Source organism: Anser brachyrhynchus (assembly GCF_964034855.1).
Source record: "Anser brachyrhynchus genome assembly, chromosome: 16".
NCBI classification, from domain to species: domain Eukaryota; kingdom Metazoa; phylum Chordata; class Aves; order Anseriformes; family Anatidae; genus Anser; species Anser brachyrhynchus.
This window is the reverse complement of record NC_137734.1, coordinates 775,431-801,400: the sequence shown is the minus strand read 5'-3', so window position 1 is coordinate 801,400 and position 25,970 is coordinate 775,431. Positions and strand designations below refer to the sequence as shown.

The 25,970-nt window shown below is 62.9% G+C and overlaps 1 protein-coding gene across 1 annotated transcript; it reads left to right on the top strand.

Moving 5' to 3' along the window:
• The first annotated feature begins 43 nt into the window (after nt 1-43).
• On the top strand, nt 44-19,128 carry KIAA1755. Its single transcript, XM_080558635.1, has 14 exons — nt 44-6,737; nt 9,939-10,136; nt 10,565-11,864; nt 11,960-12,112; nt 12,672-12,795; nt 13,190-13,283; nt 14,110-14,196; nt 14,679-14,795; nt 15,120-15,218; nt 15,314-15,462; nt 16,419-16,557; nt 16,831-16,953; nt 17,411-17,602; nt 17,679-19,128. Exons 1-14 carry the CDS (start codon nt 6,735-6,737, stop codon nt 18,648-18,650), a joined length of 3,750 nt encoding a protein of 1,249 aa, XP_080414761.1. The 5' UTR covers nt 44-6,734; the 3' UTR covers nt 18,651-19,128.
• The last annotated feature ends 6,842 nt before the right edge of the window (nt 19,129-25,970 follow it).

The following is a 25,970-nucleotide window of genomic DNA, read 5'->3' as shown; positions in this document are numbered from 1 at the left end:
GCTTGGCCGCTGCCCCGCTCCCAAAGCAGCAGGGAAGGCCAGCAAGGACCAGGAGGTAACGGCCCCAGCCCCGTGCCAGGGGCACGCAGCCCCTCCCCACAGCAGCAGCCACCCGGGGCACAGACGAGCCGCTGGCTTCGGCTCCCTGCTGCTGGCTGAGTTTATGGGGCAGTTGTTTGCTTTTTGCCCTGCCCGGTTGCTTTGCCCTCTACCCAGCAAAGGCTGCCCCTGTCCTGCCCCGCGGGGCCCCTACTCTGCCCCAATAACTGCCACCAGCACGACCCAGACCCATCCAAGGCACTGGTTGTAGCATTACCAGTGGAACAACCTTGGGGCACAACAAGGGCTAAAGTTACGTCTTTTTGCCTCCTGCAAGAAAAATCCCAAGTCACCTCACACCCAGGGGCTGGCCAAGAGGCCCTCACCTCAGCTTGGGTGGCCACAACGGGGCCGAGGGGGGACGGAATCGAGGACTGAGGGGTGCCCGCGCACCTCCCGACCCCAGCCCCAGAGCTCTGCCCAGCAGCAGCCATGCCCAGGAGATGTCTCTTGTACCACGGATGAGCGCCAGATGCAAAATTTCTGGGGTCCCAGGTGCCACAGCTCTTGGGCTCACGACGGGTGCACGAGGGGGTGCAGCGAGGCGGGGAGGCAGCAGTCTGTGGGGCAGGGCTGGGCAGGGCAGAGCCCCCCTGCTGCCTTGGGCTTTCTGCAGAGCCCAGCAGCCCTGCTGCTCCCTGGCCACCACTACGAGAGCTGGTGGAAGAAAAAGTGATTCAGAAGTGATTAGCTTTTATTTTCCTTTCTGGAAGCAGCAAGGGAAGTCCTCAGCAGCTGATGCGGGCAGATCCCTCCCTGTAACCAGGGAAGTCCTAGTTCACAGAATCATAGAATCACAGAATATCCCGAGTTGGAAGGGACCCATAATGATCATGAAGTTCAACTCCTGGCACCACACAAGTCTACCCAAAATTTTAGACCATATGACTAATTGCACAGTCCAATCGCTTCTTAAATTCAGACAGGCTTGGTGCAGTGACTCCTTCCCTGGGGAGCCTGTTCCAGTGTGCGACCACCCTCTTGGTGAAGAACCTCTTCCTGATGTCCAGCCTAAACCTCCCCTGCCTCAGCTTAACACTGTTCCCGTGGGTCCTATCTCTGGTGTTTATGGAGAATAGGTCCCCTGCCCCGCCACTCCCTCTCGCGAGGAAGTTGTAGGCCGCGATGAGGTCTCCCCTCAGCCTCCTCTTCTCCAGGCTGAACAGGCCCAGTGACCTCAGCCGCTCCTCTTATGTCTTCCCCTCTAGGCCCTTCACCATCTTCATCACCCTCCTCTGGACACTCTCCAACAGTTTAATGTCCTTTTTGTACTGTGGTGCCCAGAACGGCACACAGTACTTGAGGTGAGGCCGCACCGGCGCAGAGCAGAGCGGGACAATCACTTCCCTCGACCGACTAGCAAGGCCGTGCTTGGTGCACCCCAGGACACGGTTGGCCCTCCTGGCTGCCAGGGCACACTGCTGGCTCACATTTAACTTGCTGTCAACCACAACCCCCAGATCCCTCTCTGCGGGGCTGCTCTCCAGCGTCTCGTCACCCAGTCTGTACGTATAGCCAGGGTTGCCCCGTCCCAGGTGCAGGACCCAGCACTTGCTTTTGTTAAACTTCATGTCGCTGGTGATCGCCCAGCTCTCCTATCTGTCCAGAGGCAACATCCCTGCATTTAGCATTTGTGAAATCCAGCTATTGCTCAAGCACAGCGGCCTGGCATGACTGTGCCACGGAGCCTGGAGAGCAGCACCCCAGGCAGGGCCGCAGAGCCTGGGATGGCTTTGCTGGAGGCTCCGGCACAGGGAGGCTCGGTGCTGGCGAGACCGGGGACCTCAGATCCTTCTGTCTTTCTTCCCCGTAGTTGCAGGCTGCCTCGCCCGCGCGCGACAAGCGCACACCAAACTTGCAGACGAGGCTTTGGGGAGCAGGACCGCAGTCTCCATGTCCCCGAGCCGCCGGTTTGCTGAGCGTGATGGGTCGGCCCTGCCCCTTTGGGTCCGGCTGCTGGGGCTGTGCTGTGAGGCAGCAGCAGGAGCCCACGCGGGACCCAGCGGCCCGGCAGGCCGGGTGGTGACAGCGCCTGCCAGCACAGGGCACACAGCCCGGGGGAGAGCCGCGTCCCGCGGGATGCTCCGTGGGCTGCCTGGAGCCATCAGCACCGGCCCCAACACATCCCTGGTGCCCAGGAGCCCCAGGGCAGAGCTCGTTGTACACAGAAAGAGGAAGCCCAGAGCAGAGGAGAAGGTTCAAGAGCCAAAGCCCCGTTTCAGCTTTCTGCTGAGTCTTGCTCGCAGTGAAGGAGGAACTCCCCGGAGGCGCACGTTTGTGGCACGGCATCTCTACGGGGCAGTTTCAAAATGATATTTAAGACACTCAGGGTGAGCATTAAGGAACCAGAACCTCTTCCGTGAGGAGAAATGAAATTTCATGGGGGGCAGCATGCTGAGGAAGCACAAACACAACGTTTTCCTTCTGGCTTTGAGCAAATTTTAAAGTTGAACTGAAAAAACACAGCATGAAGCCTGACCAAACAATCCCGTGTTTGTCAAGGAACAGTTGGAACCACTTCTAACACCCAACACCGAGGGCTAGTCCCGGCAGCGCTTCCTGCTGGGGGTGACAGCAGTGAATTAACTGCAAAGCCCGGCCCGGCCCGGCCGCTCGGCGGGCTGCTGTGCTCCCCAGGGCTGCCAGAGCTGGGCCTGGCCACCCCACAGGGGCACAGGGCTTGCTGGGCAGTGCACAGCATCGCCTGGCAGAGCTGGGAGGTTCCTCTCCGCCGGCAGCCCTGGGACACGGCTCAGGACCTGTGTGCTGCCGTCCCCCTGCCATCCTTCCCCCCCACCATGTTGTGCTCTGGCCCCACATGCTCCTTGCCACGTGCAGGCAGTTCCCGGTCCTGCTCACAGCTCTTTCCACATCTCCTACATGATGCAATGGCCAAACCCATCCTGCAATTGTGTCCTTGGGCTCTCAGAGGGGACCTGGGCTTTGGCTGCGGCCCTGCTCCATCCCCAGCACTGCTGGCGTGGCCACGGTGGGTGCACGGCCTGTGCCCCACCGCTGCTGGCAGAGGCAGCACGTGCGGCCAGGCCACCACACCTCAGGCAGCGAGCAGGACACCCAGGCACGAGACTTTGGCGAGGAAACCCATCCACATCCGTTGTGTGCGGTGCCACAAACACCACGGGACTTCCCCGTGGCGATGGCTCTCTGCCAGCACCGGGTCACCAGCTGACGCCAGCCCGGACGGCCACATCAAAGACGAGCAGGCTGGTGCCAGAGGTATCTCTGATTCCGGCTTATCTGGCTTTTATTTGTGGCCACAAAGCCCAGCTGTGGTCTGGCAAATGCTCTAATGGGGAAACCGTGGGGAAACCCCAGGGGCACTCAGCAGAAAAGTGAGAGCAACCCAGCCAGTTTCAGAGGGAACCTGGAACAAGGGAAGTCCACAGCCAGGAATAAAACCCTCCCTCTATCCGCAACTCCCTTTTGCCACCAACAGGGCCAGAGGGCTCTGCCCAGGGCCAGGGGCCACCGTGGATGTCCCTGGAGCTGCAGGGATGTCACCCACACCTCTGCGAAAGGCCGCCAGCATCGGGGCGCTGGGGGCTGTGGCTCCAGCCCCTGTGCCGAATCACCGCCACTGCCCACCCTCACCTGCTGCTGGGAGCCCCCCGCAGCCTTCAATCCAGCAGCACCTCAAAATACAGTCAGGCAGCGTGGGGGCTCCCCCGACGCTGTTTTCCCAGCTGCAGGATCGGCGTGACCCAGCTCCGGCTGCTCCTGGGAGGCAGGGAAGGCTCTCGGCCAGCGCAGGGTCACCAGCTGACGCCAGCATCAAAGACAAGTGACCGGACACGCTCGGGGACGCAAGAGCTAAAACCAGGGGGGCGCAGCGAGAAGCGTCAATTTGCAGATGAGGACCCCGGGTGCAGGGGTTTGGCCGCAAGCAATGGGGCTCCCAGCGGGAGCTTGGCCCCCGGGACCTTCCCCAACACCGGGCTCACCACCCGCGCTCTGCCTCTGCCCCAGCGTCCTGGTGCTGTCCCAGGGCCCCCCAGAGCAGCTCCACAGCCAGGGCGTCCCCCACCCGCGGGGGGCTGCCAGCACCCCAACACGCTGCTCCCCCCCAGGGCACGCCGCCTCCCGGCACGAGTCTGGGAGCCTCGGGGAGACAAAAGGGGACGCGGAGAGCAGAGGGGGTGATTTTGCAGAAAAGTAAAAATAAAAATGCAGGAATGATGACCTCAGGCAGGGCCGGGGCTGGGGAGGGGGGGCTCTGAATGGTGGCTCTGTGCCGCCGGAGGGGCAGGGCGAGAGGCCACATGCAGCCTGCCCCAGCAGCTGCTCGGGCAAAACAGGAGGTGGAGAAAGGGAGCCAAAGAGGAGGGTGAGCTCATGGGGCCAGGGGTCCCGGGAGGCCCCCAGAAGCTCTGCCCTTTGCTGGGCAGGCCTGGCCCCTGCCCCCCTGCCCCCCCACCTGGCTGTCCCAGGGCAGCAGGGGGGTGCAGGGAGCCGCTCTGGGGGGTGCGGGGCCAGACCCTGCCATGCTGGGGGCAGTCACAGGGCGAGCACCCCAGGAAAGAGGAACCCACGGCCAGGCAGGGAGCTGCTGGCCTCGGGGACACTGCAGGGCCCAGGGTGGGGGTCCCACCAGGGTCAGGGTCCCACCAGGCTTCACATCAGGCCGTCCTCTCTGCTCGCCCCAACTGCTGGTGCGGGACCCCTCAGCCACCCCCCGCCCGCCTGCAGCAGTTCTCCGAAGGCGCAGAAGCCAAAACGAGTTCCTGGGCTCGCTTCAGAGGTAACCAGGCAATCACAGGAGGCCAGAGCATGATCTCATGCTCCCTCCTACCCCACGCTCAGGGAATCCATAAAAAGGCTGAAGCAGACTATGTGAACTAACGCAATTAAAGGAGCAATTGGCGGCTGGTGGGGAAGGGAGGAGCTGGCCCAGTGGGCCCCAATTGGCGTGAGGGTTCCTGGGCAGACGGCTGGGGCCGGGGGCCAGCTGTGTGCCAGCGTCGACGAAGCTGCGGCGGTGCCTGGGGGTCTGGAGCCGAGCAGGGGGCTGCAGGGGGCTGCAGCGGGCGCCCCGGCCCCGCTCCCCACGGCCGAGCCGCTGCCCGCACACAGCTGCTGGCGCCTGAGCCCCGCAGCGCTCGTGCTCTGCGCTGGCGACAAAAGGGCTCTCGCTTGCTCCCACGGAAATGGGAGGCAAACGCAGAAAGCCCTCCCTCGCGCCGTTCCTCCCTCCAAGCTCCCCAGCTGTACCTCCTCCCGCCTCGGCTTGTTTTCACAGCGTGTCCTTCGGCTGCTCGCTGATCCCCGGAGAAATCTTTGTTACCGACGCTGCCCCGGCAGCCCACGGCCCACGCTGCAGCCGGCCCAGCCATCCCCGCTCTCGTCCCCAGCCCAGCCCTGAGCCTTTGCCCGCAAACACGAGGGCGGGCACGGCTTCAGCCTGAGCGGGGAGCAGAGGGCAGGTGGGCACCTGGTGCTGTGCCCGGGGGACTGGAGAGCCGTGCCCAACGGCCGCGCTTTGCCCTGCGAGATACCGGACCTGGGGCTCTGGCTCTTGCACCGATTGTTTTTGTCCGACTTCTGGCTGCCTGATCACCCGCTCTGCCCCCAGAGAGGTACTTTCCATGGCTGAATCATCCCAGAGAGCTGTCAAAGGCACTTTGCTTCTGCTCTACCTTTGGGCCAACCCCGAAGTAAAAACTCGGAGTTCTGCGAAGTGCTCTCTTTGGCAGACACCGGCCCGTATTAATTTAAAAAGGGGAAATCCACCACAACCGGCGTACGCCTGCACGTACGAACACTCGCACACACGCGCTGTACGCATGCACGTGCACACGCCAGACTTCTGCAGGTCCCTGGTGCTGGGAAGGACGGCGATGGGCAGCGGGACGCAGCCGGGCACGGGGCTGGCCGGGGGCTTTGCAGCCCCGCTGCCCCCCGAGCTGGGCACGGAGCAGCCCCGGGCAGCGCAGCCCTGCAGTGGGGGCTCGGGGGGGGGGGAGCGGAGCGGGTGGGAGCGTGGCCCCCGTGGGCACCTTCGCTCGTCGGGGCTGGCACCGGGACAGCTCCGCACCGGGACTGTGGGCGTCCCACAGCCACGGCACGGCCACCCCAGGGCCACCCAACGGCCACCCAACGGCCACCCCAGGGCCACCCCACTCGGCGCCCCGTGGCCGGGCAGCGCTGGCAGCCGGAGCCACCGAGCGCCGCGTCCCACGGGCAGCCCCCGCTGCGCCCCCCTTCCTTTCCCTTCCCTCCCCTCTCCTCCGCTCCCCTCCCTCTCCTCCCCTCCGCCCTCCCCTCCCCTCCCCCGCCAGCGGGGCTCGCTCTTTTTCTTCTTCTTTTCTTTCGTTCTGTTTTTTTTTCCCACATTGACGCGGCTGCTGGGAGGGAGCCTGCCCGGCCGGCGGCCCGGGCGCGCCGATGGGGCCGGGGGTGGCGGCAGCCCCGCAGCGCCCGCGGGGCACCGGGACCTCGTCGCGGGGCACCGGGACCTCGTCGAGGAGCCACCAGCCGGGGAGAAGCCGCAGCGGAGCGGCGGAGCGCGGCGGGCCAGCCGCGGGCAATAAGGCAGTGCTCGGGCCCCGAGGAAGGAAGAGGGAAGGGACAGTTGTTGCCGCGGTCTCCCCCGGGCCCTCTGCCACTTCCCATTAAGCATGGTAATGCCTTCTGCTTTCCTATCCTTTACGCTGCCGCTGCCCCGAGCACCTGCTGCCCGCGCCCCGCGCGCCCGAGCACGAGGCTGGCACCGAGCGCGGAGGCGTCGGGTGGCAGCGGGCTCGGGGCGAGGCGTGCGCGGGGCCCGAGGGCTTCAACGTCCCTGCAAAGCTTGGGGTGCACCAAGCGGGTGCCGCTGCCCGAGCCGTGCCGGCCTCGCGGGCACAGGGACGTGCGGCGCATCCTCCCCGGGCCGGCCGGCCGGCCGTCGCTGCAGCCGCACGCGCCGTTGCCTCGGGCTCCCGGGCGATGCTGCGTTGAGCGCCGGCCTCCGGCTCCTCCGTGCCGGGGCTGTGGGTGAGCGTTTGCGTCCTGCCCTGCCAAGCTCGCTGATGGGGAGCTGCGGAAGAGGGAGAGGAGCTGTTGTTCACTGCCGGCCCGAGCGTTCAAAGCTCGCTCCCTCCTGAGCTGGGGAGAGGAGAGGGAGCGGAGTCACCCTGTGGCGTTGGGTGTGAGTTAAACAACTTCCCTGCACCAAAACACCAAAGCCCAGCTCGCCGTGTTGGTATAAACCACTTCTGGAAAATATGGGTATTTGGGGAGAAATATCAATCTCTATTTAACAGCACTTTGGCTTATTAAAATGGAAATAGCTTTGCAAATGTAAATCTCCTTATGCTCCCTCACGCCTTTTGTTTCATTCCTGCACTCCCTTGCAGCTGGTGGAGGGAAGTGGGCTAATTGGTTCCTTTTTGATTTCTAATCACTCCCTGGCCAGGCTCGCCTCAGCCTCTCGCACGAACACAAAGCTGCTGCGCCGTGTTTACCCCAAAAACCTCTCGCGGTGATGAAGTGCTTTGTGACACTTAACAAAAACATTTCTAGGCGTTCGAGGCCAAAATATCCCTCAGCGCAACCCGGGCTGTGTCTGGTGCCTCCATCAGTCAATACTTTTCTCCTGGCTTTGGCCGACACCGTCCCTGCTGCTTTAGGAAGTTCTGTGCGTTTTTATTCCATTGGCAGGAAAGTGGCTCTGTTTATTCAGTGGATCCGTCCCGTAGCAATCCACCTTGCGGCTGGGTTTTGATGAGGGCGATGAGATTGCCCCCCCTGGCAGCGGGGCTGTCCCCGCTCTGACGCCCCACTTTCCCCTGGCTGCGCGTCCACCAGTGCCCCCCAGTCTCCACGGGCTCGGCACCTTCCCCGCAGCGAGTGGCAGCCAGGCAGGACGGGGAGGGCAGCGTGGGGTCTCGGGGGACGGCATTGGGGTGTCAGCGGGTTTGGGACAGGACTGCTGGCAGCGTGCACGCCCTCGCCCCTCCGGACCGCAGCCTGCACCCCCCGCCCCTCAGAGACCCCCCTGCGGCTGCGGGGGGAACGGCCGGGCTGGGGGCTGCCCGTGGCATGGAGCAGCCCCGTGGCTCAGCGGGACCAGGCTTCTCTTTCTGATTTCTTTTGCTTTTTCATCAGTGCCAAATGAGCTTGGCCAGGGAGAGTTTGGTTTGGTTTCAGAAGAGCTGGTTTTGGGACGTGCCAGGGCTGTGCAGGGCTGGCCCATCCCCGGCCCCGCTCTGCGCCGCCACGCCGGGACGGGAAGGAGCCGAGCTCGGGGTGTTGGGGCAGGAGGGCCCCTGGCCGAGGTCCCCCAGGAAGGGATGTCGTGCAGGCAGACCAAGCGTGAGAAAAGCGGCGTTGAATGGCACGCGTGAGGGGAAATCCACAGGGAGCGCACGTGCAGACCAGGCAGTGAGCAGGGCCTCGCTTTCCTCCCTCTCTGCCCAGGCCCCGCAGCTCCTCCTTCCAGGCCCGACGGCGGCAGATTTCTGGGTACAGACACAGAAAATGTCAAGAAGAATTAACCAAAGTGTGACTGCAAAGTGCTTTAGCTAAAGCACATTAAAGCTAATTAAGCTGCATTAACCAAGGCCACGTTCTCTCTGGGCGGGTTCCCAGACCCGCCGTCGGCTGCCCGAAGCACGTTCCCACCTCCAGCTCGTACCCGGCCCCCCTGAGCACGCCTTGCTCTGTGCACTGCGGGGCCAAGGGTGAGCTGCAGCTGGCCAGGGAGGGGATCTGCCCTGCTGCCGGCCACCGGGAAAGATGCTTGTCCCAGGGGCACCAGGATCCCCCCACCATTAGACCTGGAGCCCAGCCCCGGGTCAGGGGCTCAGCTTCGCCATTGGCTGTGCCTGATGCCAGAGCCTGGGTAGCTGTGCGGTGCAGGGCCACACGCAGCGCTGGACACACAGAAGGAGCAGGGGAAGCGTCCAGAGGAAGAGGGCAGAGGGCAGAGGGCAGGCTCCCCCCAAACAGGCTGGCCGGCCCCTATCCCGCACAGAAAGGCACAGCTCGCCCACCCGCCGGCCAGGATCGAGCCCCCACCAGCCTTGTCTTGGTGCTTCTTGGAGCCTCTCCGGCAGAAATACCCCCAAACGAGCTGGTGACATCGACATCTCTGTCACCCTTGCTCACTGGCACGGCGTTCTTTTCTGCAGCCATGTTTATACTCACCCTTGCGCTCTCTGTGGTGCAGCTGAGATTTAATATGAACGCTCTGAATGCTTCCTTCCATGTACCATTGCATCCGTGAGCTCTGTGTAACTACTGTCTTCTGCAAAGCCGGGAGAGCAAACTCAGGCGATCTTATGCACGGCACAAAACCCGGCGTTCTTGACCCAGTCTGGAAGTCTTTGGCAGGATGGGGCTCTGACCCAGCAGAGCACTTCCCAGAAAACACTCAGTGATTAACTTTGAGTTCATCGTATCCAACAACGGGTCTGAACCGAAACACTCCATCCATCTTCAGATGTTTGTCCTTTCTCCATCTCCCTCCGGCCGCTGCATTCCTACAAGTTGCTGAGCGCGGCACATCTCCGGGGCTCAGCTTAACCCCTCGGCTGCTGCGCGGCCGGCTGTCTGAGCAGGGCAGCGGGCTGCGCTCGGGGCTTCTCTCAGGCTCATTAAACCACAGCCAAACCCAGCGAGCTCCAGGATCTGGACCCGCCGTGCTTGTGCCCCCAGCTCCGCGGTGCTCTGTGCGCTCTGTGCCCGCTTTCCCCAGCTCCCAGCACAGGAAGGGTTTGAGCCTCAAGCTCAGCCACACTGCAGGTGGATGTGGCATGGGATGGTGGCACAGGCTCCGAGGGGTGACGGCATCCCGCCCCGGGGCCGCTCTCCCCACCAGCGACATTTTCCTCCCGCAGGACGCGCAGTCCCTGGACGCGGCGGTGCAGGGCGCCCTCCGTGCCCTCTACCCGCCCTTCGAAGCCACGGCCCCGACGGTGCTGGGCCAGGTCTTCCGCCTGCTGGAGACCAGCTACCGCGGGGACGGGCTCTGCTGCCTGCTCGAGTTCCTCATCCCAGCCAAGCGCCTCTTCGAGCACGTGCGGCAGGCGGCCTGTGTAAGCTCGCGCACCGCCCCACGCCTCGCTTCCATGGCCAGTTTTCCCTCATGCATGATGCCCTGCGGGGCCGGGCCCTACCCCGAGCTGTGCCTCCCTGTCTGCACATCCCCATCCCTGCCCCTGTGCCCTCCCCACAGAGCGGGCGCTGTGGTGTGCCTGGCACGGACCCCAGCACGCACCGTCCCCCTGACACTGGAAGGTGGCCCTCCTGCGCTGCCTCGCCCCATTAGCGTGGGGGGAGCGCGCAGCACCCCCGGGAACGGCCACAGGCTGAGCATTGACGGGTGGGCTCCGCTCAGGGACATCCTGGTGGGTCTGTGGGTTCTTCAGTCTCCATCCCGGGAAGAGCACGCGGGGCCCAGCTGGGAGGGCATGGGAGCAGGCGGAGGCTCTTGCTGATGCCCTGTGTTCTTCCTCCCTCCCAGGCTCCCTACTTTAACTGCATCTTTCTCCATGAAGGCTGGCCCTTGTGTCTGCACGAGAAAGTGGTCGTCCACCTCGCGCCGCTCAACCCCCTCCTGCTGCGCTCCGGGGACTTCTACCTGCAAGCGGAGCCGTGCGAGGAGCACTCGGCGCGCATCACCGTCAAGCACCTCTCGCAGGACCTGCGCAGCGTGGAGGAGATGCCCATCCCCGAGGCCACCTACGCGCTGCTCTTCACCAACGAGTGGCTGGAGGAAATTAATTGCGACCATGCCGGCCCCCCCCTGCACACCTGCCTGGTGGCCACTGAGAATGGCATCGCCCCGCTGCCGTGGAGCAAGATCGCCACGCCAGAGTTCATTGACAAGCCCAAGGCTGGATCCGACACCGTGCCCAAGGGTGCCCCAGATGGCTCAGCTCCTGAGCCTGCAGCAGCAATCACACCCGTGTCCCACGGCACGGCAGGCACCCCCGAGCCCTACAGCAACATCCCAGGCACCATCCCAGGCTGCAAGGACGCCTCCTGGAAGTCAAACCACGGGAGATATCCGGGGCTGATCAAGGTGGACCAAGCTGGTTCGCGGCATACGCCAGCCGCGCTGGCTGTGCCCAGTCTCCAGGAGATCGTCAGCCAGAACCTGGAGGGGGAGTACGTGGACCTGCTGGACCTCTCCCAGGAGAAGCTGGACCTCCTGGCCAGGTCCCTGCCGCCCGCCCACCCAGTGGGGCAGGGGGCTGCGGCGGTGCTGCCCTGGGCGAGCGGAGGCCCAGGGGTGGGCTCCTGGCCCCGTGTGGGGGGGCCGAGCTCGCAGGAGGGTCCCTGCAGCCCATGCCAGAAGAGGAGGCTGAGCGGGGAGCCGGGGCTGCACGGCCCACGGTGCCGCCACCGCGACTCCTACCTGGCCGCCCTGCAGAACCCGGTGAGCTTCGGCCCCGGGCTGATGGCAGCCATCCTGGAGGAGCCGGACAGCCCCGTGCCCCCTGCTGCCCCATGTAAGACCCCTGCACCAAGTGGCAGCAGGGCTGGCCACCCCAGCAGCCCCCCGCTGCTCGCCCACCGCCCCCGCGGGGCCAGTCCAGGGGTGACAGGGGGGGAGGCGGCAGGGCCGGGCAGCCCCCGGCTCCCCCCGGCCCCTGCTCGCTCAGAGGCGGCAGGCTCTGGCCACAAGTTCTCCTTCCTGAAGGGCCCGCGGCTGGGGACAGCACCCGGGGACGGCTCCACCAGCCAGCACGAAGGGGGCTGGAAGAAGGTGTCAGCCATTTACTCGCCCAGGATGGGCAGAGCCAAGCCAGCTGGGAAAGGTGACGAGCGAGCGGGATGGCGGGCTGCGCAGAGGGGTCGCAACTCATCGCCCCACTGCACTTTGCCAGCTCCTCTCCTCTCTTCCCACGGGCAGGTACGGACGCGGCGGCTGCAGCCCCCATGGAGGACCGGCCCCTGCAGAGCATGGGCAGCCAGAACGGCCCCTCGGTGCCCCGGAGCCGGCAGCCACCGGCCTGGCAGGAGCTGCACGCCGGGCTCCTGCGCTCCGGCATCATCTGCCTGCCAGGTACCGCCAGCCACGGGGGCTGGAGGGGACTTTCTGCTGGAGAGGGCGTCTGGAGGGAGGTCTCAGAACTTTGCTAGAGTCCAGAAAGCCCCCAGGTGGAAAATTTCCTTTCAGCTGGGAAAAAAAAAATAAAAATTAAGAAGACGTTAAAAAGGCAGTCTGCTCTGAGCAGCTGACACTGTGCTCAGCTGCACGGAGCCCTCCCACACCATTCCTCAGAAATGAAGCTTTTCAGCTTTTAGCTGCCAAATGCTAAATGTTTGGATTCTTCCTTTTCCCAAGAGCTGGAATAGGTTTTGCTCTGGCAAAACCGTCTTTTTTTTTTTTTTAAGGAAAACCATCCCCAGCTGCTCGGCCCTGGAAATGCCAGGGCTGGTGCTGGTGCGAGAGCCCTCGCGGGCCGGCACGGCTCTCGCTGCCCCTGCTGAAGGGCTGGGGGGAGCTGGAGCCAGGCAGCCACCGCGCCGGCTGCGGGAGCCCCTCGGTGCCGGCCGGGCAGAGCTGTCTCAGTGTGGGCTGTGCACCACGGAGGGGGTCACTCACCCGCCTTCCCCCACAGGTGGCACGGACAAGCTGGGCAGGGCCCTCCTGCAGGTGACCACCAGCGGCAGCGCCTGGGGGGCCGCCTGGTGCTCTGCTGCTGAGCTGGCGAGGCTCCTCCTCTGCCTCTGCTCCCTCCCCAGGTAAGGGCCGGGCGGACCTGGTGGGACCCTCCTGGTTGCTTCCTGGCTCGGGGGCTGCAGCAGCCCCAGGAGCCAGCCGGGACGGGTGCCCTGTGTCCTGCATGCTCTGCTTCGGGCACATCCTGCACGCTCATCACCGTGTCCTCAGTCCCCACCGCAGTCACCCTGGGGCAGGGGCGAGGACCCTGTGTCCCTGCTGCACTGCCCTGTGTCCCCGTCCCGCACTGCCCCGGGCTGGGGCTCAGCCGCAGGGATGAGGCCACGGCCCCCGTGCTGCTGTTCCTCCGGGGGGATGTGCTGCCCTGTCTTCCAGTGGGTCTAGTCCGAGGGGAACACCCACTGCCGACCAGCAGAATTTGCCCCCTTGTCACTGTGCTTTATTTCCCTGGGCTAGGAAGGATGCGAAGGACAGCGGGCTGACAGCCGTGGTGGACGCCAGGAGGCAGCCGCCCTCCCCGGCTCTGTTCTCTGCTCTCCGCTCCGTCCAGGTACGTGGGGCCGAGCGCTCGGTGGCAGGTAAATGCTGGGAGGCCCTGTCCCACGGCGGCCGAGGTGCCAGCCCTCCTATGATGGGATCCTGAGAGCCACATCCAGACCCTCCAGCTCAGAGCAGCTTTGCTGGCAGCCCGTCCCCGGGGTGCCCGAGGCTGTGCTTTTGTCTCACTCACAGATTTTTACCTGTAAGCGCCATGGTGCGGGCTTACTGGGGCAGATCTCAGCTGCCTGCTGCTGCATCACAATATATTTATCTAGAAAAAAACACATCTCTCTTGCTGCTTTCTCCCCGACAGACATTCTCATCTCCTGCCAGGCTGGCAACACTTAAACAACCGCCCCTTTGTTCCCAAAGTTGCCGTTAAGCCTCTAATTTCTGGGCACGTCCACAGCAGCACGGACAGTCCCCGACCACGACAGAGCCCCCTGCTCCCAAAGAGAGCCCACGCCAGGCACTTGCGTCTCTGGGGCCCCAGAAATGCCAGCCCCGCTGCCGCGGCCGTTCAGGACCAAAGGTCCCTCCTCAGCCCTGGCAGGATCCATCCTCTGTGCCCGCACAGAGAAGCATCGCTGGTGCTAGGGAGGGACTTGCTGGCTGGTTCCTTTCCATGGGTCCTTTCTGCCGGGGAAGCTGCCGTGCTGGCTGGGGACAGGGCCGTGCCCTGAGCAGTTGGTTGCCATTCCACGTGCCAGCGAGCCTGGGAGCCTTTTCCTTTGTTTCCCCATGGCTTCAGCAGACCTGGACCCTGGCATCGCCACGGGCAGCCCGCGGGCAGCGCGCTGGGGTTTGCCCCGGGTGACTCTTCCCTGCCTCCGCAGAGCGTCTCGCCTGGCTGCATCCACAGCGTGCTGCTGCTGGCCGACAAGGAGCTGGGTGCCCACCGCGAGAGGCTGCCTGGCATGCAGGTGAGGGCCACCCGTCCCCATCCCGTCCCTGTCCCCTCCTCAGGGTCCCCCTGCTTGGGGACCCCAGGCAGGTCCCCACCGCACCGGGGCTGCTGCCCTCGGGTCTGCCGGGCAGCGCTAGCAGGTGCTTCCCCAGTCACTGCCACTGGCCGGACACAGGTGTCACGTTAATAAATCTAAGCTTGTCAGGGCTTATTCTTCCTCTAGTGCTGCTCTGCTTAATTAATATAATGTGAAATATTAATGAGCTTGATTACCTAGCATGGCTATCGTGGCAGATTATTGCAGTCCTGGTGATCTCCCGCGCATCCAAACGCGGCGGAGCTGCAGGGAGATGCAGCCGGAGCTGCTGCTCGGCGTGCTCAGCCCCGCGGGAGCACCGAGCTCATGGCTTCGGCCTCCAGCTCCGTGCTGTCCCTGGGGATTCTCAGGGGAAGGACCCAGCATGGTCCTGCGGCGCTCACGAGCTTCCTGCCCCGCAGGTGGAGACCCTGACTTCGTTGAAGGCCCTGGGCCGCTACGTCGACAGCTCCCAGGTGACAGCGGAGCTGGACGGCACCTTCCCCTACTGCCACGGCGAGTGGGTTCAGTTCTTCCAGGTGTCTGTGATCACGCCGTCAGCTGTCTCCTCACCTTCCCGCGGTGCCCCTCTGTCCCCGAGGCTCAAAGCACGGAGCAGCTTTTGTGCCTCATGGGCATCCCCAGGAAAGCAATAGGAAAGCTTGCTTTTGGCTTCGCACCCACATCCACCCCCACTCCCTTCCTTGCTGGCCTTCATGCAGTGTCCCCAAAATATTCCCCACTGGCCTGGTAGTGCCGGTCCTCCCCCTTCTGCACCTCCTCCTCCTCCCTGCAGCCTCTGCTCCTGTCCCACCACCCGTGCAGCCGCCCGGCCCCGCTCACCCCGGTGCTTCCCCCCGCAGAAGCTGCATCCCTTCGCGGCCAGCCTCAGGCGGGCGTCGGAGCTGCTGCAGAGCTGCATCCAGGAGCTGCGGAGCGCCGACGGCCTGGCGGGGACGCAGGTACCGGGGCTGTCCCCATCCCTCTTCCCTCATGGCACAGCCCCGAGCTGCCCATCCCGAGGCCCCAGCTGAGGCCCGTGTCCGTCCCTTGGCAGGATGCGGCCACGTGCATCGGGCGGCACCAGGAGCTGATGCGCAGGGTGCTGAGCGACCCGCAGCTGGTCCTCCTGCAGCGCGAGGGGGGGGCCGTGCTGGCGCGGCTGCGGAGGGAGGCCGCCCGGCTCAGCACCTCGCCCCACGTCAGGTAGGAGCGGGGCGGTTGCGATGGCGAGGGGGGGGACTGGGACCCGCGGCCGGCAGAGCCACCTCCCTGGGGACAGCCCGGGCCCCGCCAGCACCAGCATCTTCCCAGCGCGTCCCAGCGCTGGCTCCGTGCCCGCTCCTGCCCCGCAACCTCCCTGCAGCCTGCAGCCGGACGGCACTTTGCAGGATTTCCGCCGTCATCCCACGGCCGTGGGACCGGGCTCTGGGCTGTTCGACGCCGCCTGCAGCGAGCCCCGCGGGCTGGCCTCAGACAAAGCCGCTAGATGGGGCCAGGCCCCGGCGATGCCGCACGTGTCGGCGGTGCTGCACACATGCAGCGGTGCCGTGTCCAGGAATGCTGGGCTCGCTCGGCGGCGCACACACGCCTGCAGCACTGATCCCACTGCTGCCCCCTGCTCCCTTCCCTCGGCTGGGCCGGGCAGCCCCGCAGCAAACCCCGTCCCATGGCCTGACGCCGTCAGCCCCGCTCGCCCCGCGGGACGGGGAGCTCAGGACACGGCAGTGCCCTGCGTGCTCCCCTGCGGCACGCGTGGTGATGGGGCTGGCGCGTGCTGCCCGCTGCCCAGTGCGCCCCCAGCCTGGGAATGCCTTTGTGCGGGTCCCACACGTCACGGGTGGGCTGTGAGGGGGCTTAGGGTCAGGGTGAGGAGGCAGCTTGCCCGGCTCCTGCTGCGGGCACCCACTGGGCTCCCACCAGCCGCACGTGCTGCGTCGCTGCCCGGCTGCTCCGCGGGTGCCGGCTGCCCAGGGCAGTGCAGGCAAAGGCTCCTGCCCAGCGAGAGCTGCCTCGGCCAGAGGCTTTGGGAGGCACGGAGCAGCCGAGGAGCCAGAGCTGTGCCTGGGGCACCCAGCCCTGCACCCTGCCACGGGGCAGAGGCAGTACCACCACCCCCCACCCACCAACAGCCCCATCTCCCCGTCTCCCCCCTCAATCAGGGCCAGCATGGAGGCAGCCGAGGGGCTGTACAACCAGCTGGAGGAGGAGGTTCACGACCTGGTGTCGCAGTCCAACAGCTGCCTGGAGCGCCTGGAGTTCCTCCGAAAGGTCCGGGAGCTGGAGGCTGAGTTCGGCAAGGTGAGCGGAGCAGCCCCAGGAGCTGGCCGGAGCCAGAGCCCCCCCAGGCACAGCACATTAGAGCTGTCCAGCCGGGGGAATGCCACAGAGACATTTTCACGTTTCCTCAGTTTGATGATGAAGGAAGTGCAGATAATAACAGGATTGCCTGAGCTTTGATTTTAATTGCGGGGCTGCCGCGCATAACCAGTCTGAGAGCCGGGTGGTGCAGGGAAGGAAAGGGAGGTGCCGGGGGGGCCGGTCCCGCCTGACCCCCGCCCGTCTCCCCTGCAGCTCGGGCGCTGGCTGGACGGGGAGGGAGCGGCGCGGCTGCAGGAGATGGGTGCTGAGGAGTGGAGCCCCGACAGCTTCGAGAAGTCCTTCGAGCGCTTCAACGAGTTCCTCCGTCAGGCCACAGTATGTTCGGAGGGGGTTTCCATAGCACCTATCCATGGATCATTGCTACCAACAGCGCTGGTACCTGGCCCAGGTGCTCTGCCTGGCACTTGGCAGAAATCGGAACGTGCAATATTAGAAGTGTTCAAACATCATTGCAAAGTTTGATACACTGAGCCCACGTCCTCCCACTTTTGCCAGCCCCTTTGCGGCCTCGCTGCCCTGGGGGTGCTGCCCGCTGCTCCCTGCTGCGGGTTGGGCTGAGGCTGCTGTTCCTGAACCCCGAAATCCCTCCTTCACAGCCCCCTCCCCTGCAGGGCCACGCTGCAGAGCCCACAAGTGCATCTGACAGTGATGTGGTGACAGATTTGTTCCTCGCAATCTCACCCTGAGCGGCCAGGTCCCGGGCAGCAGGTCAGCGCCGTGCTGCGAGCGGGCACCGTGCTTCCTTCCTTCCTTCCTTCCTACCACCCCGCAGGCTCAGTACCGGCACGGCCTGGCTTTGTGTCAGGAAGCGGCTGAGGTCCAGGATTCGGTGTTCCCCGAGGCAGACCCCTTCCAGGTGGCTGCAGCCCTTTTCCAGACGAAGCTGGTGAGCTTCTACAGGCACGTGGAGCGGCGGCAGGCAGAGCTGGAGATGCTGCGCGAGCTCTGCAGGTTCTCCAGCAAGGTGGGTGCATGGCTCCTCTCAGGGACCAGGCGTGGGTGGGCAGCAGAACACCGGCGGCTCTCGTCTTGTTTCCTAGATCACGTGGCTGAACGTGAGCTGCAGGCAGTGCTCAGCACGGGTGAAGCATGGGGGGAGCCCAGCAGGGTGCCCGGAGGCTCTGCAGTGCCTGGAGAGCTCCTTCCAGAAGCTGTCGGTGGAGTTCTCCATGGAGAAGCTGCAGGAGATGCAGGCGCAGGTGCGCAGGATGCAGAGCAGCAGCGGGCTGGGAGCCTGGACCGAGGCGTGGCACAAGTACCAGGAGACCCGGCAGATCCTCGAGGAGATGCTGGCAGAGCTGCGGGAGGCCTGGGGAGCACAGGCTGACGGGCAGGGGGGCGCCCCCGGCTCCTCGGGGTCTGCAGCCCCAGCCCACCCAGCAGCTCCCAGCCCTGAGCGAGCCGCGGCCGAGGGAGCAGCGCAGGACTCGGGGCAGCCCACGGCCAGCAGCGCTCCTAGCCCTGCTGTGGGCACGGAGCCAGGTGAAGCCACCTGCTCAGTGCCGAAATCCCCGCAGCCACACTGCAAGGGGGTGCAGGAGGGCGAGCACGCATCGCGGTGCCGTGGGGCGGCCGGCGGCTCCCTCCCAAAATGCGACAGCAGAGCCCGGCAGGGGACTGGAGGAAACCCGTCCCAGGAGCTCAGCCCACCCCGTCAGGCGCATCCCTCCACGTCTCCTCCCCAGGCGGGTTTTCTGGGTGCTGCCCGCTTGTGTCCCCCCCTTCCAAGCAAGACCCTGGGGCGTGGGGCGGTGGCAGCCCCCAGCACGCGAGGCCAGACGGCGGCTCAGAGGGCGGACACCACCCAGTACTTCCAGGTCTCCAGCCACAGCAGTTTCTCCTCTGAAGACTCAGACTCACAGACCTCCACCGAGGAAGCCCCAGCGGCGAGCCTGGCTGTGCCCCGGGACCTGCCGAGCCCCCGGCTGCCCAGCGCCTCTGAAAAGCCCCCCCAGATTGTTTACCTGGAAAACCACTGCACCGCGGGGCTGGGTAAAGCAAACGCCAAGTAAAAGCGGCCCCTTTCCGTCCGGGCTGTCTCTGCCCGGCTGTGGATATCTCGATCCCTGACTGGGGCGTCCCCTGCTTGGAGCTGGGGCACCGGGGCCCGCTGCCCAACACTGAGTCTCAGATTCCTTCAATTTTTTTCAGCCTTTCAGCATTTAACACTCACCCCTCTGTGAAACAGCAGTAACCTGATTTACCAGAACTCACAAGGTTAATCAATAATCCTCTAGGTGTGTAGCAATCATCATGTAAAGTGCATTTATCCGTGTACGGGCCGGGTTTGCATCACGCCAGCAGCCCAGGTGCCCAGCAGCCGTGCTGGGGCACTGCGGGGGGCCCGTGCCCAGAGCTGCCGTGCAACCCCCCCATGTGCCACTGCTGCAGCCCCGTCCCAGCGACGACAACGGGCACTTCGTTTGCGGGCGTTCGTTAACATGCGACTAACTTCATTAATAGTAATAAACCTGCGGAGCAGTGCCCAGAGTGGTCGTTGTGGAGCACGTTGGGAAGCTGCACCCCACTGCCAGCCAGGCCGCTCACCCGAGCTCCCCACCACGAAACCCAGGGTGCCGGTGCCCTGCAGCAGCTTGCAGAAGAGCCCTCTCCCTTTTTTTAGGGGTTAAGAGGAATGTCTCTGCCTGCAGCCTCGGCCCCGTCCCACCCGCTCCCCTGGTACGTGGGAGAGGTTGGTGTCATCCTGCTCAGCGGCCCCTTGCTGGGAGCGTGCTGCCCAAAGCCCCGGGGACCTGGCGGGGCCGGGCGCGACCCGTTCCATCACCATCCCCGTCGGCCCTCGGGATCCCGTCCTCAGCTGCACGGCTCGCGTCTCGCCCGCTGAGACGCCCTGCTGCGGGTGAGAGCGGGCAGGGACGGGCTGTCTGGGACGGCGACCCGCTGCCCGCCCCCCGGCAGCCGCGCCATGAGCTAATCGGGAGCCGTCTGACAAAACGCGCTATTTTGCGTCGCAGACAAACACTGCCCTACTCCCAGCCGTCATGCGGGCACGGCTCGCAGTCCCACGCGGTGCTGCTCCGCAGCTTAAAGGGCACTTGCCCATCCCAGAGTTTGTAAGCATCAGTCATACCCCCTCCGGCCTTGTTTTTGCCAAATTCGCCAAGACGAGCTTTTCTGACCTCGTCCCCCGGGGCAGGCCCGGCAGCCCCCCGCCCGCGGGCAGCGCTCCGACCCTCTGCTGCTGGCACCCGCCGCCAGCCTGCCGCGCGCTGCCCTGCGCTCCTCTCGCGGTCCTGCTGGGTCCCCGCTCCTCTCACAGTCCTTTTAAACCCCATCTTCTCCGGCTTAAATGCTAATTTCCCTAGTAGCACTTCTATCTCTGCCTTTCTGAAACCCAGATAGCTGAGGTCTGTCCCGTTCCTTTTGGCTTAAAAGTAATTATCATGCAGAGATACCGGGTGATGTCTGCCTGACCCATCTTGGGTTAAACCCAGACAATTTTGCTCCATTTTCCAATCATCTCCATGTCCTGAATTTCACTGAGGTCACACCAGCCAGGCCACTTTTCTACTTCTTCGTATTATGATATTTACCCTTTCCCAATCATCTGGCCCTGGACCAGGTCTGAGCCCTTTACTTCAGAGCTGACTCAGTGCATGAATGAGGGCACGGAGAGCAGCGGCTCTCACCGTGGGCTCTGCGAACTCTGCCCCCACCTATGCTGTGAAATCCTACTCCGTGCCCTGCTTTGCCCGCCTTGCACAAACACTGCGTTTCCCCCGAGTGTTTCCTACGAGCAGCTGGCCAAGACTTTGTGGATGTGTGGGGGCCCGAGGGCGGAGCGGCCCCGGCCCCTTGCTCAGCTCCCGCGGGGGCAGCCCCGCACCCTGGGCTGCAGGGCCCCGTGGGACCGGAGCGAGGCAGGGCAGCTGCACCCAGCCGGCGGGGTGCCCGGGGCCTCTGCTGCACCCAGCCCAGGCACACACGGCTCGTCCCTCCCGTGCCAGCCCCGTACGGGCGCTGCCCGACCACCAGGACTCCCTTCTGAGGACTCATCCCAGCCAGGAGGGGTCGGCTTGGCCCAGCATGGTCTGTTATCGAAAACGAACCACTGAGTGCATGAAACAAGAGCAGAGGAATTAGAATATTATCACTGAAATGCTGTAACGTGGAAGCATTTCCGCGATGCCATCCTTGCACATAGCCCCCTCGACGCTGCGCTGTCACACCGTGTCCCTGGGTAAGCGTCCTCCCTCCAGAGCAGGAGCTGCTTTTTATCACTTTTGCAATACTGCTGGAGTCACAGCCCTGCCAGGCTGTGAGGAGACAAAAATGCTAATCAATACTTTTGTCATTTTTAGGATTGATTATTCTAATTAATTCTGGGAGCCTTTCAGCCCGGCTGTGAACAGATAGCTGTGGATACACGAGGTGGCAGCCAGATTGGGATCTCATTTATCCCATCATATAATTCAAGAGATGAAATCTCTCTAGCGGCCACGAGTAAAACTCCTTATTGATTCTGAAGTGCTTTGCTTGTTTATAAGAATAACACCTACAGTGCTCCAGAAGATGCTTTATGCTTTGCTGTTTCCCTACACCATTTCCAGTGGTTATATGAGGTCAGAGCACCGAAACAACCCAGACACATGAAGGGCAGAAATGATGAGGGACAGAGCCTTGGGCTTTACGACCCTCTTTTGGAAAGTCGCCTCTTTGCTTATCTGTAGCAAGCAATGTCTGTTTTAGCTTCCATGTTGAAAAGAAAAAGATGCTCACCATTTTTCATTTATTTTCCTTGTGTTTAAATAAATAGTTTCCTGGGAGCCCTTTGAAAAGGCACTAAAATCCATTCTGTTCTTTATTACCATCACACAAGGAGCAAAGCCATTTTCTGCTTCTGAGCGTCCCTTAACCTTGCCTAGAGATGTTGGTGCCCGGGCCCCAGTTTGGCAGCCAGAGCACGCGCTTTACACCCATCACGCAGGCAACAGCCGGGCCTCACCTTTAAAATGAGCCTCTGGGGAAGGGAGGGAGAGCACAGGCTGCCCGAGGAACCAGAGGCAGGTCCAGGGAGTCCCCAGCCTGAGATGCAAGAAATGGGTGCAGGCAAAGCAAGTGGCGGAAGGCTGGGATTGGTGATGGGGACAGAAACAGAAGAGTCGAGTTGGGGACCGAGAGGCACGAACCCTGCAGCAGGACGGGTGCTGGGGGTGATGCTGAGCCCCTGACTGCAGTGTCAGGCCGGCACAGCCTGGCCATCGATGGCTGCATGGGGACAGAGCAGGCAGTGAGGGGGCTGCAGGGGGCACGTGGGGAGGTGGGGGGCTGACCGTGGCCAGCCCAGCACCTCGGGAACCCGGCAGCCAGGAACGGTTTCTACTTTGCCACTGTGAGGAGCAGCAGTGCGGCAGCAGTAGCGGGGATGTCTGCAGTGTCTTTTCGCGATTCCTCATATTAACGTCCTAATTCCTCAATAAAGTGCTGGGGAGAATCAGAGAAGAAATAATTACCGACATGAATAATAAACGCCTCACAGCCGTGCCCGCCTCCCCTCCCCGCTCCCCGCGCTCGGCCAGCGGAGCCGCCACGCGCCTCGCCCGCCGCACGCTCAGGGTCCCGCGGGCACCTCGCGCTCCCCTGGGGATTTGGTTCCCAGGGGTGGCAAGAGGCCAGCCAGGCCAGCCGGGTTCCTCACGCCGTGCTCGCAGCCAGCGGTGCCCATCACAGAGCAGCGAGGAAGAGGAGGAGGATTTCAGCCTCACTCCGACACGGGGCAATCTGCCCCAAATTCCCCGCAATGCCCGGCGGAGGCAGGCTGCCCGGGGCGAGGCATCCTCCCGCGCCCCGTGGGACACACAGCACCTTTCCGACCGGCCTGCAGCAGGGCCGGTCTGGGTGGCCTTTTCCACTGCTCGGGAGTACAAGCTGTGCTCTGCCCTGGTGGGAAAAGCCTTTTTCTTCCTTCTCCACTCCTTCCTCTGCTAGGAAAATGTTGTGGGTTTTTTAGTTTTGTTTTTTAAGTTAGAGGGGAGCAGCATTTCCCATGGAGAAAGAGAATAATCTTCCAAAATGGGGTTAAAATCTCTTCTTCTGAATCAAACAAACAATGGCTTTCCTGTTTTTCTTTTTTTCCAAAAGGAAAGAATAATAAAAAAAACATTTTGCAAATCCTGAGATCAACTGATAGCAGAACTGAGAATTTCCTGCTCCGCTGTAGAGGGAAAAAGTTTTCTCCTGATGCTCTGGCTGCCCTTGGCACCCCAGCCCTTCATGGGCACAGCTGGATGCATCCTACCAAAAAGTGTTTTTGCAACATTCTGCAAAAGTTTTCTTAGCTATGCTGATCCTTCAGCGCCTGATTTATGACTCTGAGTCTGACCAATTAAGCTATAACCTTTCCAGAAAGGCAAGTGCAGGAGTTAATCAATGTCTCTTTCCCACCCATGAAATGGCAAAGCCATTTGTCAGGGAACGCAGGGGGTCCCTGTGGGGCCGCGCTCCCACGCGGGGCTCCTGGGGCTGCAGCGGCTTTGTCAGCCCACGAGCACTGCTCCCGGGAGGCCTTCTGAAAATGCTTCTTTTCCAAACGCAAAAAGCTAATAAATTTTACATGCAGAAGGAGACAAAAACAGCCTGGAGACAGAAATGGGTCACTTGGGTCAGACAAAGCAGCGGGGCAAGAACTCCCCGAGCCTGGCATCGGCTGCAGCAAGTGGCTTTTAATAGAAAGCACCGCGCGTGGGACAGGAGGGGCTGTGCACAGGGCTGGGAGAGCCGCGGGGCGGCCCTGCTCCATCCTCCCGTCCCACGCCAGCCTCGCCCAGCGCTCAAGGACCCCCTGCTCCTCCTGGAGACCCGGCGGGATCCCCAGGGCAGGAGCAGGAGCAGCCGCACGAGGAGCACGGGCGCGCACAGCAGGACCTGGGCACGTGCCCTGGGTCAGCTTGTGTGCGTGCCGGTGTGCTCCACGAGGGGCAGGGCTGGCTCGGTGTCCGCAGGTGGTGGTGGCCAGAGCAGAGCCACGAGCTCCCTGCCCCGGCAGAGCAGGCAGCACCAGTGCCAGAGCTGAGCAGGGGGCTTGGTCTGCAGGTGTGGTCCTCCTCCTCATCATCATCTTCCTTAATCACCTCATCATCATCGTTATCCTCCTCCTCCCCTTCCTCTTCATCCTCCTCCTTCTCTCCACCCAGTTCTCATGATCCCGGCCTTGCAGACTGCGGGGGCAGGAGGGATGCTGAGTTATCAACCGCAGAGAGACAGAGGGAAGAGGAAGGAAGAAAGAGGCAGAGCAGGAGGCACCGGGGCTGGGAAGCTCTCCAGGCAGAGCTGCAGCTGCGCCCTTGTCCAGGGCTAGGAGAAAAGCACCAGCTGAGGCAAGGCAAAGGCTCAAGGACAACAGCTACAGGCACAGCACAAGCCCAAGCCCAAGCCCCTTCTGGACCGGGGCGCAGCTCGCTGGTGCCAGTGGAGCTGCCGCGGGCTCCATTCCTATCACAACAGCCTCTTGGCGCTCCGTAAGCTGCTAATGGCCAAAGGCATTTTGAAGCATGGGGAAAAAAAAAAAAAAAACTAGAGCAAAGGACAAACAAATCCCAGAAAACAGGGCCATAGATGATTCCAAAGGGTTGAACACCAAGGCCCAAGCACAACTCAACCCCCGCCAACCCAGGGACTGAGGGACCGGTGGGAACCTGCATGCGATGGCCCTCGCCCAGGGCCCATGGCTGGGAGCTGCCCTGGACGGGGCGGATGGGGCAGAAGGCACTGAGCCTGCCCCGGTCACCGTTTGCCACCAGAGACGTGAGCACGTCACTCGTCCTGCAGGGATCCTGCAGATTCGGGTGTTTAATTCTGGAAATTTGCACTCTGAGAGGTGCGTGAGCATTGTTACAAATCAAAGCCATGAACGAGGTTGAGATCCCGTCTTGATTTCCTCATGAGGACGCCCGTCAAAATTCGCGTAGGTGTAGGATTACTGGGGAAATGCGCCTCAGCAACACAACGACCCTGTCGGGGAAGCAGGGTTGAGGTTTTTCCAGCAAGATGATTGGAAATTACATTTGAAGACTGGAATTCAACCCAGATCAGGGTGAAGCAGTTCAGTTTGCAAAAGGAACGCTGTGCCCCGCTCACGCTTCCTCCTGCCTGCGCAGCCCCGCTGCCCGGGGAGCCCCCGCTCCGCACCGCCGACACCCAGCCCATGCTGCCCACCCGGCCCCAAACCCTGGTCCCAGCCCAGAGCTTGGATCTGGATAAATGGTGACGTGAAAGGTTGGCTTCTGCTTTTCTTAAATGGTAAACACAGGCTCGGCTTGGGAACAAAGGCTGTGAAACCATGAATTCCTCTTCATACCTCCCTCTACAAACGTGGCAGAGCGCTTTGCCCCCAGGTCTTCCAGACAAGCTGCTTATCGTCTGCCTGCCTCATCACCTCTGAGGTTGATTCCACATTTTTGCTCTCGGCAATTCTCAGGAATATCTTCTCTTGGCTGATTTTATGCCGAGAGCCTGATCCCATGTCTGATGCATCCAAAGGCATCCTCCTCGGTGCGGGAGGGGATCCAGGCAAACACGCAGATCGGTTACGAGTCAGTTGCCAATTTAGCATCAGCTCAGGGGAAGACACTGTCCCTTTTCATGGGCTTGTTTATTTGCCTGCACAAGAAAGAGCCTGAGTCAGGGTGTGCTGGTGTGCGTGTGCAGCTGAACGCCTGCAAGCTGGTGAGCAGCGCACACACCCAGGAAAGCAAACAGCCCGGCTCTGCCTGTGCCGTGACCTCGGGGGCCAGGAACCAGCCCGCTTTGAAGCTGCTCCAGGACCAGGGCGGGAGCAAGGGAAGTCACAACCCTCCACTGAACACCTTGAGCAAATGAGTTATTTTGGGCATCCAGCAGTGCAAATACCCTCTTAATGCAACCTTGTCTTACTAAGGAGAGTAAAAATAACAGGATTGGTGTGGCTGGCCTCCCATGTGCAGCATTTTCCAGTGCCTGGGCAGACAGAAGCCTCCCCTGTATGCGGTGTAAATGGAGCAGGCACCGGAAACAAGGGGGGATTCCTCCTGCTGGGATGCTGGGATCGGACCCGGGCTCTCTGTGCCTCTTGCTCTTTTCCCACAGCAAAGAGCTGCAGAGGAACTGGTAAAAGCTGCGGCCGGCGCAGGCTCAGCCCGGTGCTGCTGGCTGAGACTCCTGGTGTCTGCGTTGAGCCTCCAGGCTGCCTCTGAGACCCACGGCCAGGGCCAGATGCTGCCCGGCATCCCTGCTCCGTGCTTGGCCCGAAAACCAGACAAAAACCATGTCCGTCCCTGAAGCCCCACCGGCCTCGGGCCCCACTTGCCTGGCTTCTTGCCCCCAGGGGCACAGAC